The sequence below is a fragment of the Leuresthes tenuis genome, unplaced genomic scaffold (genome assembly GCF_036924035.1).
Source record: "Leuresthes tenuis unplaced genomic scaffold, fLeuTen1.0.hap1 SCAF_3, whole genome shotgun sequence".
Lineage (NCBI taxonomy): Eukaryota > Metazoa > Chordata > Actinopteri > Atheriniformes > Atherinopsidae > Leuresthes > Leuresthes tenuis.
Window position 1 is genome coordinate 10,877,962 of NW_027325357.1, and position 16,416 is coordinate 10,894,377.

Here is a 16,416-nt window from a genome sequence, read left to right on the forward strand (position 1 = left end):
TAAAACTTCAGGCTAGGTGGGATTACCATAAATACGTAAATAAGTCTACAGGTACACAGCATTTTTTAAACTTCCTTTATATTTATCAGGTTTTTTGTTACTGGAATATGGCATGCTTCTGTCATAGGTTTAACAACGTTTGGTAGAAAGAACAAAAAGCACAACTTGTCCTGTATTTCAAATTATGTATAAGAAGTAAACAATATTCCTTGGAGGATAATGTAAATAACATTTAGATGAAAGCTAACCTTAGAACCATATCTGGTGAGATGGAGTGAGAAAGACGTTGAATCTGGGGCTGGTGACAATGGCTATATAGTTAGATTTATGCATGAGTTTGGTTTAATGGTATCAACACAGGCTGTCGGAATGGCTTCCCACACTATTTCAGCACTCTGGGAGAGATGGTTCAATTACTGTGAGGGGAGCTGGAGGAGTGTGCCACGTGTGAGACACTAGACTGACAGCTATTTAAGAGGCAGCCTCGTAAAAAAGATTTGTGCCTATCTCAGCTGGTGCTGTACGGGTGCGGGCTTCAGCGGAGGGGTCTAACGGCTGCAACACTGAGCCTCTCTCCTGCCTCGACCCGCCTTAATCTGCAGGACTGAGTGCTCCCTGCCCGCATTATGGATCATTTAGTGAAGCCATAAAAGCTGAGGTGTTTTCACATGAAAAGTTATTTCTTCACTACTTCAAATGTGATTCATTTCCCTCTCATCCACATAAATGCCCCAGGAGAGAGGTGGGGAGAAAGCGAGTCAGGGAAAGATGAGTGAGAGCAAATGAAGTATAAAAGAAAAAAACCTGCCATGTCATAAAAGCCAATGGCCTGGTTACATTGATCCTCTTCTAGATCTCAACAGGGGTTTAGGAATATTTTTCATCTCTTACGAAATAGATCATAAATCTAACCGTTGTTAGCTTCTGAACTTCTGTCTTTTAATAGATCAGATCGTTATTTGTTTTGTAGGACAATATGGTGAGTCAGTGTGGTATGACAGCTTTAAATCTTAACAACTCATTATTTCTAAGCTTTTAGGCATTAAAAACTGAATGATAATCTTGATCTGAACAAACTAAAGTTAAGATACAGAAATCATTCTTTTTAATTAAATACAGTAAATCAATTAGAATAAAAAATAAAACTTTGAGTATATCATTTATTGATTAAATTCAAATAACTAACTGTACTGTCTATTTCTTGCAAAATCTCTGCAATAAAAACTAAAATCCCATGTTTCTAGGCTTTACGGTTTCTCAAATGAAAAAGTAAACATTTTGAAGATCACAACTCTAGATCTGTCATGCTGCTGTTGTCATATATATCTGGAATGCTTCTTCACATACTGATTTCCACACTCTTTCTCTCCATCTTCTGACGCTTACCCCAAAGATTTATACACATGATCCCATGCACTTAGATCAGCCAAAATCAATTACGTCAGGGACTGTGGTTGACGGCATAATGGTGTGTGTTAGTGGCCATGTCCATAAAGGTAGCTGGCAGGAAATATTGATTGTAAGTTGCCCCTGCCTTGTCGCATTCCTCTCTCCTGTGATCCTGCTTCTCCCAAATGTCTCATCTACTGTTAGCATGACAGACGTCCCAAATGGTGACTGCAGTAATTTGCAACCTCCCTAGGCCAAAGCAACTGGAAGGATGATTATTAGTTTAATCCCCTTGTGGAGTTCTTGCATTACATACAGAATGAGTGGGGAATCTTTCATGCTGACTACGCGAGTGTGAGAAAGAAATAAAGGTCAAGAGATGAAGATGAAAAAAAATAAAAGAAAGGAAAAAAAATCATATTTTGTCATACTTTGTAATTTTGTTTCATCATAACTTTATTATTACAAAGGCTATTCCTTCTGTTTTAAGTTGTGATTTCTTAATTTCAAAGGAAACACTTTTTCATCATCAACAGCATCTAATATCCACTGTTTTATTCCACCCGATGCCATTCTCTGTATCAGGGTTATGTTTTTTTTTAGACCCATTTAGAACCTTTTTTCCTCAAAGAAAAGCATCTCCTGGAAGTGTTCCAACATTCTGAGCAAACCTTAATTACTATTTGTGTAAGGGAGTCCCTGTTCGGCACCTTTCTGCTTCAAACTCTAAAATGATGTATTAGTGCATAGCCATAATTATCATAATAAAAGAGCACTCCCAAATCAATAGCACCTGACTTGATCAAAAAGACACAGCGGCTGACTACTCAAATGCAGTCTGTTTTCTTAAACAATTCTGTCACTTCTAATGTAATAACAATTAGCAACAAAACAAAAGTAATGTTGCATTTCTTTTACTTCAGAAATCAGACTATTAGCTGGGAATGACATCACACAGAAGTTGGCCATGTTCCAACTGAAAGTATGCAGGCTGCATGTTACCTGCAATACAAGCTTTAATCAAAATGATTTAAAAACACATTACCCTATATTTCCCAAACACAAACACTAAATCAACATATTCACTGACAGAGGCTGGACAGTACTATGCAACTGATTTAATGGGAACCAAACTCACGAAACTGACTACCTACCTCATACTACTTATTGTACACAGGGCAGCTATGCTGGATTTTGAAGTTGGTGAGACTTTTTGATTTGAAAGTCCGCTTTTGGGGTCATTCCAGTAGAATACATTTTTTTCATTTTTATTATTATTATTTTAATTTTTTAATAGGGAACAAGTTCAAATGGAATTCATCATAACTGACCAATGAAAACATAACTGATTGTCACACCAACAAAGTTGGTCAAGGTTGCTGTGAGAGAGGGGATGATCTGGACAGGCCCCTATTGCAACAGAACAGTAGAAACCTTTGACAGAAGATACTTCATTGTTTAATCAGTGCGTAGTATAGAGGGTGTGCTCTGTTGTCCATTATATTAAGCAGTTTCTGCAACATTTTTCTTTCTACAGTCAGCTGTAAGTACATCAGGCCAGTACCCAGCTCAGCTAGCCCTCTTTATCAGTTTTTTCAGTTATATTGAGTCACTGGCTCTGATGCTGCTGCTGCCCCTACACGGAGTGCAAAAAAAAGATTAAAAATGTACTTTCCAATAACGGACTAGAAGATATGCAACCTCTTCTGGCAAATGCTGAAGGACCTAAGCTTCCTCAAGAAGATTCTGCTCCATCCCTTGCTGTCAACAGCCTCAGCAAGGCTGTTTAAGTACCATATTCATAGTCATTGACAGCTTGTCCATTAACCTTCAGTAGGACGTTTAAATCCTACATCCTAAGATAAGTCTCCTTTGTTCATCACTATTCTTTCACTCTCAGTTAACTTTACTATAGGATATTTATAAGGCATCTGCCCACTGGATGTGTTTCATAGCAACACAGCATTTAGGGGCCTGCATAAACACCAGAATGTTGTTTGTTAGTACCTTTACACTAGTTGTAATACCTTCCAAATCTACAGAAAATCAATAAGAGCTTCAACTGCACTAAAAATCATCATGAAAATGCACAGAGTTACAGCATTTACAAAGGTGCCATACTTCAATGTAAGGACTAGATGAAAAGAAGCCTCTTATGAAATGACCAGTGAAAATCCAGGGCAATGTCTTGAAAGAAAATGTCTTCTGTTCCATGGGATGTGTCGTTTATCAAATTCTCTAACCTGACTATATCTAAGATTTAGTCTCTGATAGAAAATAGGATCAATGTCAGTTTACAGCAGGATTTACACCACTTTAACCTTTGGTATTTGTAAACTATATCAGTTTGCATTATTAGAACATGGAAGTCAGCTTAGTGTTTGTTATCAGACTCCTTCTTGCTTGCCTGCTGTTGTTTTTTTGGACCTGTGACTTGTCAGTTACTGTTACCTGAGGTATGGCTGTGACACAGACGTCATACTGTGCCACATCCCTGCCACTCACAGGTCCTCAGGTCCTCCCTAACTGAACCACATCAATCACAGGATTAGCTCCGTGGAAACTTTTCACCCTGTTGTGATTTGACCACCAAAAGCTGCCCCTCCTAGACACATTTTTATCCAACCGTTTAGTGAAAAGGAAAAAAGTCTGTATCAGTGACTGAATTTCATACGCAACTAGCTGTGTTACAGTAATTTGTCAGTCAGCCCATGTAAAGGAAAGAAAAAAAAAACAGATTGAAAGATGTCTTAGTATGCGTGTTGCAATACAGCAAACTGTAGTAATTTCTTTTTTTGCTGTAATAGTCTTTGTAACTTCAATATCAGCTGGCTGTGAGGAGCATCTAGACTTTAATGGGGTGCCGCTGCCAATAATCTCTCTGTAGTATTTGTGCTTGATCGAAAAGCTCAATCTATCCATTGCATAATATGACTGTAGTAATATCAAAAACTGACAGCATATCAGTTTACTTTAGCCTCTGGGTTTTTTAAACTTTTGAGACTTTGCACAAAGCTACATAAATATTTAAAGAATTTCTATAGATGAGGGATCTAAAGGGGAAAGGGATGGATCTAATGTAATATTCATGATGGAGCTTTGCAAAAACAAATATTGGTCAAACATGTCATTGAATGTGAACCATCTCGTTGAAACATAGGAGCACCATTTAAAAACTAATATAGAAATGCAAATTTCAATCCAAACTATGCTCATTTGTTAGAACTATAGGACACACACTGCCTGAGGCAAATAAATTCCTATCTGTTTAATTCTACAGTCATGTTTACTTAAAAGTGCTTCACAAGGGACCCCCAACATTTCCACCTATGCATAAAAATATTTACACACTGAACATCAAGGTAAATGTGTCTATGCATGTGTCTCTGAGGTAACAAGATGCTAATATATAATGTCCATTATACAAACTATTTCAGACATTTCATAAGGATCTGTGAGTCATACCAACCGAAACTAAATATTAGAAGACAGAAAATTTTATCTTCAACAGCATACCTTCCAGACTATGCAGTAACAAATTTAAAAAACAGAAATAAGATTGGATTTGGTGATAATGAAAAATGTAATTTTTAAAAGATAAACAGAACCAATCCACACTTTAGAAACAGTAATAATTTTGAGAGCTGATAGTTACATTAGATAGAACACATCTAATATATACACATTATATAAGGTGTGACACAAACTTATGTTGGCAACAGAAACCAAATTAAGAAGACATCAGCTATTTATAGTTATCCTGTGAAGACAAAACTTAAGAAAAATTTCATGAATTTAGTATGTAAAAGTTTTCTTAAGTGCACAACAAAAACCAGGACGTGATGGCACCCAAAATAATTGAATGAGTACTTCCATGGTGCATAAGCTCAATGACCATGTAAATGGAGCTTATCATGATTATCATGGAGAATCCAAAAACCCTGCCCTTCATCCAATTGAAGCACTTCTCTGCACTACCTAAAACTGAAAGCAAAATCAGCCTACATGCATTCAGCAAAACCAGTTATTACAAGGTGGCTCTTCATAAAGGTAAAACATACATTAACATGGTGATGTGGTTAGCACATGACCTCAAACAGGAAAGTCACTCAGTAAAATAAATGAATGTAATCAATAAACCCAATAATAATAAAGTTTAATAAATTTGGGGATTATTATTCAAGATGACTTTTTAGTGTCCAAAGTCTATTTACCTACTGCGGTTGTTTGACTACCACTTAAGGAGAAATTAATGAGTGAATATGAGGGAAGAGGATTTCTTTCAGTAATCGCATGTTTTATAACTTTCATGTCTGTCATCAGAGGCATATCAAATTTCAGTGGATTATTTTGTGGACCTGTCTTTTCAATATACTCTCAAGTAAGTATTTGTTATTGATTGTTTATAAATAAATTACCAGCAGGGATTTAGGTATTCGGTATCCATTGGTTATTGCATGCAGTAAACACAAAACCTTACATTCAAGACTTTTAAAAAAAACAATTATCTTAACCCATTATGCAATAATTAATATTAGTAGATGTTGAAACTTTCAGCATGACACAGGCTTTTTGCCAGAGATAAATGAGATGTTCTTCATAATGGAGGTATGAGTGTTTTAAATGGACAGACCAGTACCCCTGACACTGCTGCACAAATGGACATGAGGCAACATTAGCTTTTAACATCACTGGTGATTTGCATTAATGATGGATCCATTTTGTATTTAGAAAGTACAGAGGAGGATGAGCCACAAAGAGAACGATCCCTAGTTGGGTTTCTAAGTGAGTATTCATTAATCAAATAGACCTGTAATGGGCAGTGTTTGATCTCAGAATATGATATATTCTTGTCTACTTAAGTATTAATGTTATAAAATGAATGTGAAATAAATAAAACCATACAACTCAAACTACATTGTGGTGATGATAAACTTTTTTTTTTTAATACTTTTTCATACTTAAACATACAATTCCAGTCTAAAGTTTGGACACACTTTTCCATGAATGAGTTGATTTGTTCAAACGTTTGAATGGTAGTTTAAATATATATATATATATGTGTGTGTATTTCTACACACATATATAGATGTGTATTTATACACAACATTTAGAGTACAAGTAACCGTTGAAACACAAATGAGAGAAGTGCAGCTGCACCAAAACGTAACCAGTTGAGATATTTAATACTGCATAAAATCAAAAATCTTGGAAAAAAATAGATTTGCTCCTTTACAGTGCTGAGCATTATGGAATCCTGATTGCAGCCACTGAATAATAGTGGTGAGCAGTTATTTGAGCTCAGTTTTGAAATATAACTGTTCATTTCTACTAATCCTGTGTCTGTCCTGCGGAAATGTAGGAGAAAAGTAAATTAATTAATTGTTTTTGGTCTTTGGCACCACCAAAAGGAGCATAATAACAAAAGGGAAATGGAGGATTTAGAACACTAGAGTAGCTCCAGGTCAGTAACATGCATGCTTTTTTTTACACAGACAAATATGTGAAACAAAGCCCTACCCACCCATTTTTCAACCTGCTGATTATGCATACACTGGGAGTTCTGTACGGAAACAACAAGACAGGTGGCCGGTCAAACACACAACAGTCACTTGAAGAACATGTGAACTAAGTTCCCATTTGGCCTCAGAACCAAGGACTCTATTGTTTTGAGGGACACATAGTTAAGACACTGACCTGCTGTACTGCTATTTAGTTTTTAAACTCTGAAACAACATAGTGCAAGACTAGTAAGTATTTGCAGAAAATAACAAACACAACATAACATACATGTATATAATAAGCTCAAAACTGTTGAGTTTAATCAAATAGATTGATTAACAATTCATAACTACTACTACTACTACCATAAATTTCCATATATTAAATATTTAGAAATAGAAAACTATTCTCATATAATTTGGTGAAAGCTTTTCAAAAACTAGAAAAAAGGCTCTTATACATGTTATACTAATTTGGAATTTAATGAATTGCATTTGATTGGATTGAAATTGCATTACAATGAATTGAATTCTAATTGGCTTGAATTGGATTGTATCTTTGAAGTGCCTTGATATGACTTTGGCACTATATAAATAAAACTGAATTGAATTTGAATAGTACTAGTACTACTACCAATAATAATCACAACAACAAAAATACTCATAACAGTATAAAGGGCACTTTATCAAAATGTATTTACTTTGTGTGTGTGCATGTGTTCAGTCCAGGATGTGCCCGGACTACATTGTATTAAGTTCATCTTCATCAGCATTATGAGTCAGAATACCCGGCTAGCTTGTTTCAGTGCGACAACATGCTCCCTTTTCTGTCCCACATTAAAGCATGCAAGGATCTAAAAGCAACATCCAACCATCCATACATTATAAATCTAATTTAAGACAGCCATTTAATTTGTTAGACTTTTTTTTTCCCCACTGGATAACACAGCTTACAGCTCATGCCCTAATACTTCGTCATCAATTTGCCACTCCTATTATTTTCCCTATCTATTCAACCCTGAAAACAACAAGAAAATGCACAAAAGGGTTATTTTTGGAGAAAAATGCTGAGTTGGTAGACAGCGAGACAGACAGAAACCCTATGCAGAAAGAAAGAGACAAGGATGGAGGATGTGGGGCTATGACAAAGATGTGCACTGGAAGACATGACAGGAGTGATAAGTAAAGATGAATATGCCTCAGGCAGCTGACTGCTGATTACTTTCTTACTATTATAGCCTCATGTGTTCCAAGGCGATTTGCCTGTACGTCTGGCCGTAAAACAGCACAGTGAGCAAATCATCGGTGTGGCTAATGCTTGCAACCTGCTTTGAAACAGCATAAAATGCAACCCTACTTCACATCACAGAAGTTGCGTTCAAAAAACAGAAAAAAATGCTGATTCTCACTAGGTTTTGAGTATACACTGAGTTCACACAAGAAGTCGAAGCCAAAATATACAGCAGATGTCAGCAAGGCTTTAAATGTGCCTTAAGTTACTTAGTCATTTAGTAAAAAAGGCATCTGCCAATGCACAAAATGAAACAGATGAGCTACGGAAGAAATACTCAAAGCTGGCATAAATTCTGAGAAATGTTCACTGGTGTTGTGACTGCTCAAGGGACAATTAAAGAAACAAAGTAATTACTAAATTCATGGAAAAACAAATATTCCTTCAGGATGAAGCTGCTCTGTATACAATTTCTTCACAAATGCACTGAAATTACTAAAACCACACAAATCCCCCAACACCATATCTCAATACTTTCTTACTTAAGCTTTCTATAGTACTTAGTTTTGTGTTGATCTGTCTAAATGTGTTTAAAAATTAAAATAAAATCAGGAAATGATCTTTAAATAGATACTTTTTAAAATAAGTAGACACAGTAGATCTTAATATTTTTCAAACAGAGGTAATGAACCGTTGCTGGGGGAATACTTATTGTTGTGGATGATTAAACATTTGGTGTCAGTTGGTATTTATAGGTGTAGGGTGGCATAAGAGGAGTTGACAAAAGTTAATCAACATTGTCCATGTTCAGTGTAGTTGGAGAACATTTCCTCTAATGTAGCAAAGTGGCTCACTGATATGTTTGTAATTGTTTGTTGGCCAGCTACAGCAATGCAGAGAAAATGACGTTCTTTGCATAGTAAGTACTGGTTATGCCAATTCGTCAAGAACATCATCCAATATGATTTTATATGGAAAATGTATTAAATTTAAAATAAATGAATGATTTTTCCTCCTGTTTGTGCACATTTTCAAATGGGGTAAATGTGCAGTGGAATGTCCTGAGATTGGGAGTGATGTGTGGTAGGAAAGTTGGTTTGTCACCTTTTTTTTTTCTCTTGATACTCACTTTTATATTACTGTTATTGTCATTGCTCTTGACCTAGAGAACTCATCACTGTCATGCAAAAAATGTACTGCTGGCATTAGCTGATGTACAATAGGAGAACAGTAACATGAAAAACACAGGGACAGGGCAAGTTGCCTCATTAGCAATAGTACGACACAACACTGTTTAAAACATGAACTGCACACCAATTTAGTGTGCAATTTGACTGAAGTGCGACAGGTCGAACAAAGGTTAGCAGCCGAGGTGGAAGGGTCATGATCATTAAGACTGCATTTGCCGGTATTAACTAAGTATGGTCTATATGACTTCATCTCTTTGTTTTTCTCTTGAGTAGATAACACTTATCCTGCTTTCAAAGGTTTTGTATAGTTTTCTAAAACATTATTTTTACTCTCTTAATCTTTTTCTGTTTTTTTCTACCTTTCACTCCCCCCCTTCCCCTCATTTTCTCTGCCATTTTCAGTCACTCACACACACATGCACACTCACACCCCATTCAGTTTTAGAGAGCACTGTAGGCAGAAAATGCCCATGGTTTGAATCATGCTGAGGAGGCAGGAATTAATTCCAATCAGGCTTGAATGGGGGAAGAGTCATTCCATTTTGCACCACTCCTGTAGTCACTCAAATAAGAAGCACCCCACACACCTCTGCTGCATATGTATGAACCCACAGACGAACCACTATCACACGCAACACTCGGGGCACACATGGCATTGTGAAATCGCTTGGCAGCCAAACAGAATTTTGTTTATTAAACATCAGCCGTCTTTGACATTAATACCATGCTAATGAAGCCCCTGACACCCTCTTTCACCTGTCTTTTCCATTCTGGAGAATTTTTTAAGCAGCTGTGGGGGTGCCTCTAATACAGTTGCTCATAATAAAAACGTGTTTGTCAAGATTAAAAGCATTGTAGTGTCACTGACAAAAGCCTTGCTGGAAACATGATGTACCCTTGCTATCACCTGCTCCTCTGAAGCACCTCTCCTGTGGTTCTTTTCCCCTTTTTTCCTTCCCTGTAGCATTTGCCTCAAAAAAATGTGTCAGAACATAACCACAAAGCTCATCAGGGAGTAATGCTATTTGTTTGCCTCTACTTTATTTATATGCCTGCACCATTTCCTTTGTTTTATACTTAATTATAACCAGTAGGATGCAGCTCCAAGTCACAGCCATAATTCGCACTGCCCACACTTAATTCACTTGACTGCCAATCAACTTTATTCTAACAGGTCTACTTTTTTATGTTCTATCAGTGGTGTGAGTAGAACTTTTAGCCATTTGCTCTTCTTAACCTTTCGAGCTTCCTTTGATCACAGGAACTATGATTTTGTTATAGATCCTTGTTATGAATGGTGATGACATCCGCTATATAAATGATGAGTTCATGAAGCATAAGCCATCCTAAGTTCAAAGTCTCAAATATGTTCCCTGTTTGACTGCAGCACCTGTTTCTAAGCTTACCAATGAGTGACAGCTCAGCCACACTGCCGATATAAGGGCCCTCTAAGAACTGTGGCTCGTTGTCATTGATGTCCTGGACTTTGATGACAAACTCTGACTCTGGCTCGAGTGGGTCGTTGGATAGCCGGTCTCGGGCCTGAGCCCGAAGAGTGTAAAAGGCCTTCTCTTCTCTGTCTAGTCTCTCTGTGGCATGTATGTCTCCCGTAAGCTCATCGATGATGAAGATGGAGCCCGCCCCTTCTCCAGAGATGGTGTACTTGATGTTGCCTTCTCCTTCATCAGAGTCTGTATGGATCTGTAAATGAATGCAGAGTCAAAGCATCAAAAGAGTGAATTTATAGTATGACATATCCTCTGTATTTATTTATTCAATTTTATTGTAAGGACAAGACAAACCAGTCTCCCATGAAATCATATTTAGATTCCTGAGTAATGCTCTTAAAGGGATATTTTAAACTGTAATACTGGAGGGGTGGTCAAGTTCTAGAATGTTGCAACTGATAATTGTCTTTTTTCCAAAAAAAAATGTTTTTTGTGTTTGTTCTCATTGCTCTTGTTATGAAAAAAGAGGGATAAATCCTCAGCAAGTTATTAGTAGATATATTTTTTTAAATGCAAACTAAAGCAAGATTGCTCATGTATAATATTGTTTGTATTGCATAAACATGCCCACAAAAGGTTGCACCCTTTGTAGTTCAATCCCATCCTCAAAAGAAAATGCATATGTCTGCTTGTCCACAAGTCCAAAACCCAACAGAGGGAATTTTGACATGGAGCAGTTTTTAATTGCTTGTTGTATAACAAAGCCTTCAGGTAACGTGATGCAAATCTGTAAGCCACTGAGTCTGAGGGTCCCCAGCACTCAATATGATGAGATCTAATGTGATCTGTGGGAAGCAATCCCAACCCCTAGGGGCCATAGAAACTATTGTTAATGTCCTTGTACCAGGCACTCCAAAACACCTCCAGCTGTTCTTTGCCCAGCCCTGACTGGTCAGAGTTGTTTTGGCAGCTTTGGGAGGTCCCACTCAATATTAGGCGAGTGATCATAATGTTATGGCTAATCGATGTATGAGCTGTTGTGAGTACTTAATGACAACTTCCCACAGTGTCAGCTGGGTCGGAGTCAACGCCATCAACGTCAGTGGACAGAGAAAGACGGAGGGCAATTTAATTAACTGCAATAAATGTCCTTGAACCAAGACAGGGATTAAAGTCCTGTTTGGCTACTTCTTATCATACGGCTGACATTCCACACTTCTTGGTCATGTGATGACACCTAAGACTTTGAGAAGCTGTAGGAAGATTATTGAGTCTCACATTTTGCAGGTATTTATCTAGTTATTTCTAATTATAACTAACTGCAAATATAGCTAGTTTGAGTAAATGATCACTTTGAAAAAAAAAACATTCTTTTGTCAATGAGACAATTACCAGAATAAATTGGAATACTGTCTGTCTTCCATCTGTCCCCTTATCTAACTCTCTAAATGCAAATAAAATTTAAGGTCTTCTCTAAGCTCCCTACACACTAGTCATTGCCGTTATGCTGTAAGAAGACATCTTCTTTCTAGTGATGATTTACACCTTTTTCTGCACAATGTGCCCTTCACAGGATGTGATGCCAAAATTGGGGGATCAAAGTCATTTCAAAGATAGTAAAAGGAAGAGACAGAGAGGTGCTAGGGGTGTAAAGTGAACTTAAAATAGCCCTTATAAATCAGAGGTATACTTCACCCTAATGTGATTAGAAGACATTCCAAAGTTAACGATAGGAGCAGCATTGGTTCCCCATTCCAACTTCCCCTTTGGCTCTTTACTGAGCACTACAGACATGCTCTTCTCCTCTCTCATATTCACCTGAAATTATTATTCAGGGCTGTCTATGCAATGTAACCATAGTTCAATCCACTGAACAGACCAGGGGTGAGGGGAAATCGCCTGGACTCCCTGGTTAATATTTTATAAAGGCTTAATTAAATACAGGCTTCTATCACCCTTGCAGGGATTTTCATTAAGTATTTGTCGTAAAACCGCAGAATAATGCAAGTCTGCTCCCTGATATTGCCTCCCTCATCCATTTTCTTCTCCATTCTTTGTCACCCTGTTTTTGCCTTTTCTTGCCACTGTGAATCATCCTGAAGACAAATACACGCACAGTCGGAGAAAATATACTACCGGGTACTTTCAAGTATCAATATTTCAGTTACAATAAAAAAAGTTTCATTGGTCCAGGCTGTGAGAATTATCAAATAAAATTGAGCTTACTCTTCACCACTGGATATGTTTCAAACTGACAGTGCCTCTGACCCTGTCTCTTTATTTCTAAATTAGATTCCACAGGCAAAGTGTGTGCGCAAAATGTTATCATCATTTGTTAATTTTTGCTGTGCTAACTGTGCATACAAGCTCCTACCTTCTGCAGCCGCTCACCCCTACCTACTGTGCATGCTCATACATACAAACACACACACATAGATAAATAAATAGTGAGTTTGTCATTCTGCTGGAATGGTGCTATTTCTCCCCCCTCAGGCTGGTTAAACCCATCCGTCTGTCAGTGGTATGATTCGAGTTGGCGGCTTGAGAGACACACACACTACACTCAGCTAAGCTGTTCTCCGCGAACTAAAGGTCAGAGACAGGACGTCCCTTGCTCTGCAAAAATAACTTGGAATGCAAATTTGTCTAAGATTTTTACACGAGAAGAAGATAAAGAAGACAAAAGTTCTCTACTTCTGCTAAGAACAACAAATATGTTGGTTCTGTTTGATATTCCACACTGTGTAATACAGCAATGTGAGAGTAATAAAGTATAATCACCTTTCTGAAGTTGATGTGAAAGATTTTCTTTTTCTAAGTCAACAATATGGAGAGCAATAAATACTAAGAACTCACGTGAGAAATCAACATACACTTTATTACGTGTGAAATTAACATTCTGTGGCACTTCCTCTGTAGTAGGTGATAGGATAATGTTCGTAGTTTTATTCTAGACAAGGAATAGCTATTTTGATCAGCTTGAGTTCAACAACTAACACAAGTTTCTACAAGTGAAACATTTTCACAGCAGGGAAAATGTATCGAAATGCCCACAGAGACTCAGGAAACCTTTCCAGTAGTAAAATTCACTTCTTACCAGGGGTTTCAGCTTATGCAACTATAAGTGTCAGGGACACACTGAGCTCACGGTTTGACATCAGAGAAGTGGATTATGTTGCAGAAAATCTGGGTTCTGAGTATTTTTTCCCTTCTCCTTACAGAGAATATGGTTAATTTTCTCAACTATAGAGAAACTAGAAATTCTTTATCATCACCTTTCAAGGCTGGTAATGGGATGTTTCTGTTCATAACAACTTGTTTGTCATGTTGTTGTTATATGTTTATGCATATATATGTAAGCTAGAGGTATGAGCAAATCCTCATAGAATATGCAGAATCCAGAAGGTTTGCAAAAAAACTTGGACATTGGTATTTCATTTCAAATACTAGTTACTTAATTTATTCAAGCAATGAAAGTTGCACGTAAAGCAACACATTTGGAGACAGCATTGGGTCTGCTAACTTCCCATGCAAACGCTAATAAAGAGCTAACAGCATACTATAACATACTGTGCATACTGTGTGTATGAAGTGAAAGGAGAGAAATGTGACTCCACATTGAAGCAGACATCATTCACATGTCATAAAGTCCTCAAAAGAGTGTGTAGTTTTTATTCATTCATTCACTTTCAACAGTGGGATGCTTGTTTCACAGTCTAAATACATCTTGGTGAAATAAACAACACTTTAATGAAATGCCTGCACCACTTCTTGGTCAAGTTTAAACAATATTACTCAGTTTGGGTTAGACAAAACGGTTTCAGCTAAAATACATTTGTTTTACAATTTGTCAATCACCCAGTTCCCAGTTTACACTTGACATGCTGTCTCCTCACAACCAGTAGAGGTTCCATTGTCTTTAAACTTTATTATAGGTCATATCTGCATCCAGAGTTCATCTGGAAACAGCTACTACTAGCTAGTTTTTACAGATTTAGGTTTCCAGTTTACTAAAATAAAAGGAAAATGTTTACGAAAATAAAGCAACGCTTCACCATATCCATTGGTCCATATAATATTTCCTGTTTATGCCTCCTAAGACTTCCTTGAACACCAAATGTTTTCAAAGAATGACAATGCAGTATCTTTAATAATGTGTAATGTGTACACAGCATAAGAATGGAACAGTGAAATACTACATATAATTAATAAATTATCTGAGCATCTGTCTTGGCAAAAAAAATATTTTGGAGCAAAACAGTGTGACTCAGTAAGATGAACTTGATGAAGTAATATTCAATCATACCTTAGGGTTTCAAGTGGAGGACTGTAGGGTGACTCAGGAGAATGAGGTTGTTGGTGCCCTGTTAAACTCGCCTCTAGGTCATAACAAAGTGTCTACAGCTGTCACTATAGGCAAACGTACTGAACAGGATGACATATGACTCAGATGGAGTTAGGGGCAGTTCCCTTTTTTATTTGGCAGTCAGCTCTTTAGAGTTTGTACATTAATTTAGTCATAACACAGTCAAAGTCAAACTAAGTAGAAATGATAATTTTAAAGTGACATTTGAATCCCATCAGAATAGAATAGGATAGAATAGAATAGCAAGACATTTGTTGAACAGGATTTTACATTTGCAGAGAAGATGCACTGAATCTTAAGTTTATTGAGGGTTTCAAAGTGTGAGCAAATTGGCTGTCTTATATTTAAGTCTGTGTAATCAGGGGCAGGCCTGCCACATTTCACTGCGGCTTGTCAAGCTCTCTGATCTTAACAGCTTTAAAGTGTTAACAAGGTGACTGTATCAGAGACAGCCTAGGAGGAGACAGCTATAAAAAGGGTAGAGTACAGGCCCTGGGACATAAAGACAGAGGCCAAGATGAGAGGGGGGAATGAATGGCAACAATACCAGAGTTGGAAAAGAGAGAGGAAAGAAAACAAGTCAGAGAAAGAGATTTAAACAAAAGGGTGACAGACCAGCAGAAACTAAGATAGAAGAAAAAAAGAAGGAAAAAAAGATTGTCACGAAATGATACGAACATAATTGAACTGATCTATATATATATATATAAAATCCACAAACTGCTTCACAAGAGAAGGCTTTCCTGCATTACAATGAGGAAAAGCAGACCTTAAAAAAAAAAAAAGAAACATCAAACAGCCCGGTCCCATAGTTTCTCTCAATTCCAATCTAAAGCTGTTCTACTCCTCTTTGATGACAGCCTTGTGATGCTGTTACAATTGGACATACATTTGACTAATTATAGCTTGGATCATTCTGATGAAGAGAATTGTCTTAACAGGCATAATGTGAGCACTTTTTATGTGGTCTGACTAACGTGTTCTTCTCGGTCATACATACAAATAGAATCACCACTGTGCCACCCAAGACAACTTGAGTGTCTTGTACAACTCTCAATTAAACTAGAGAAAATATGTACCACTCAAGAAGTCTTTCTTTTTTTTTCACCTTTGGTCTCTTCAGTTGTGTTATCATACCAACCTCTGTTTTTATACAAAGCATAAACTGCTTCATTTTGCACATTAGTGAAGATTATACTATGTCCACCAAAGCTGCTGCCAAAACCAGAACCACTGAGAATGATAGACCGCAAATCAAACCGATGTCCTGCAGAAAAATGTAGACATTTTT

At 37.1% G+C, this 16,416-nt stretch overlaps 1 protein-coding gene across 1 annotated transcript in view; it reads right to left on the reverse strand.

The window, feature by feature from the left end:
- LOC140303139 (cadherin-22) overlaps window positions 1-16,416 on the reverse strand; it is a 148,303-nt gene that overhangs the window by 46,643 nt on the left and 85,244 nt on the right. Inside the window, exon 4 of the mRNA XM_072381771.1 lies at window positions 10,718-11,012. Within this exon, the coding sequence (XP_072237872.1) occupies window positions 10,718-11,012 (295 nt within the window). The remainder of the gene's footprint in view (window positions 1-10,717; window positions 11,013-16,416) is intronic.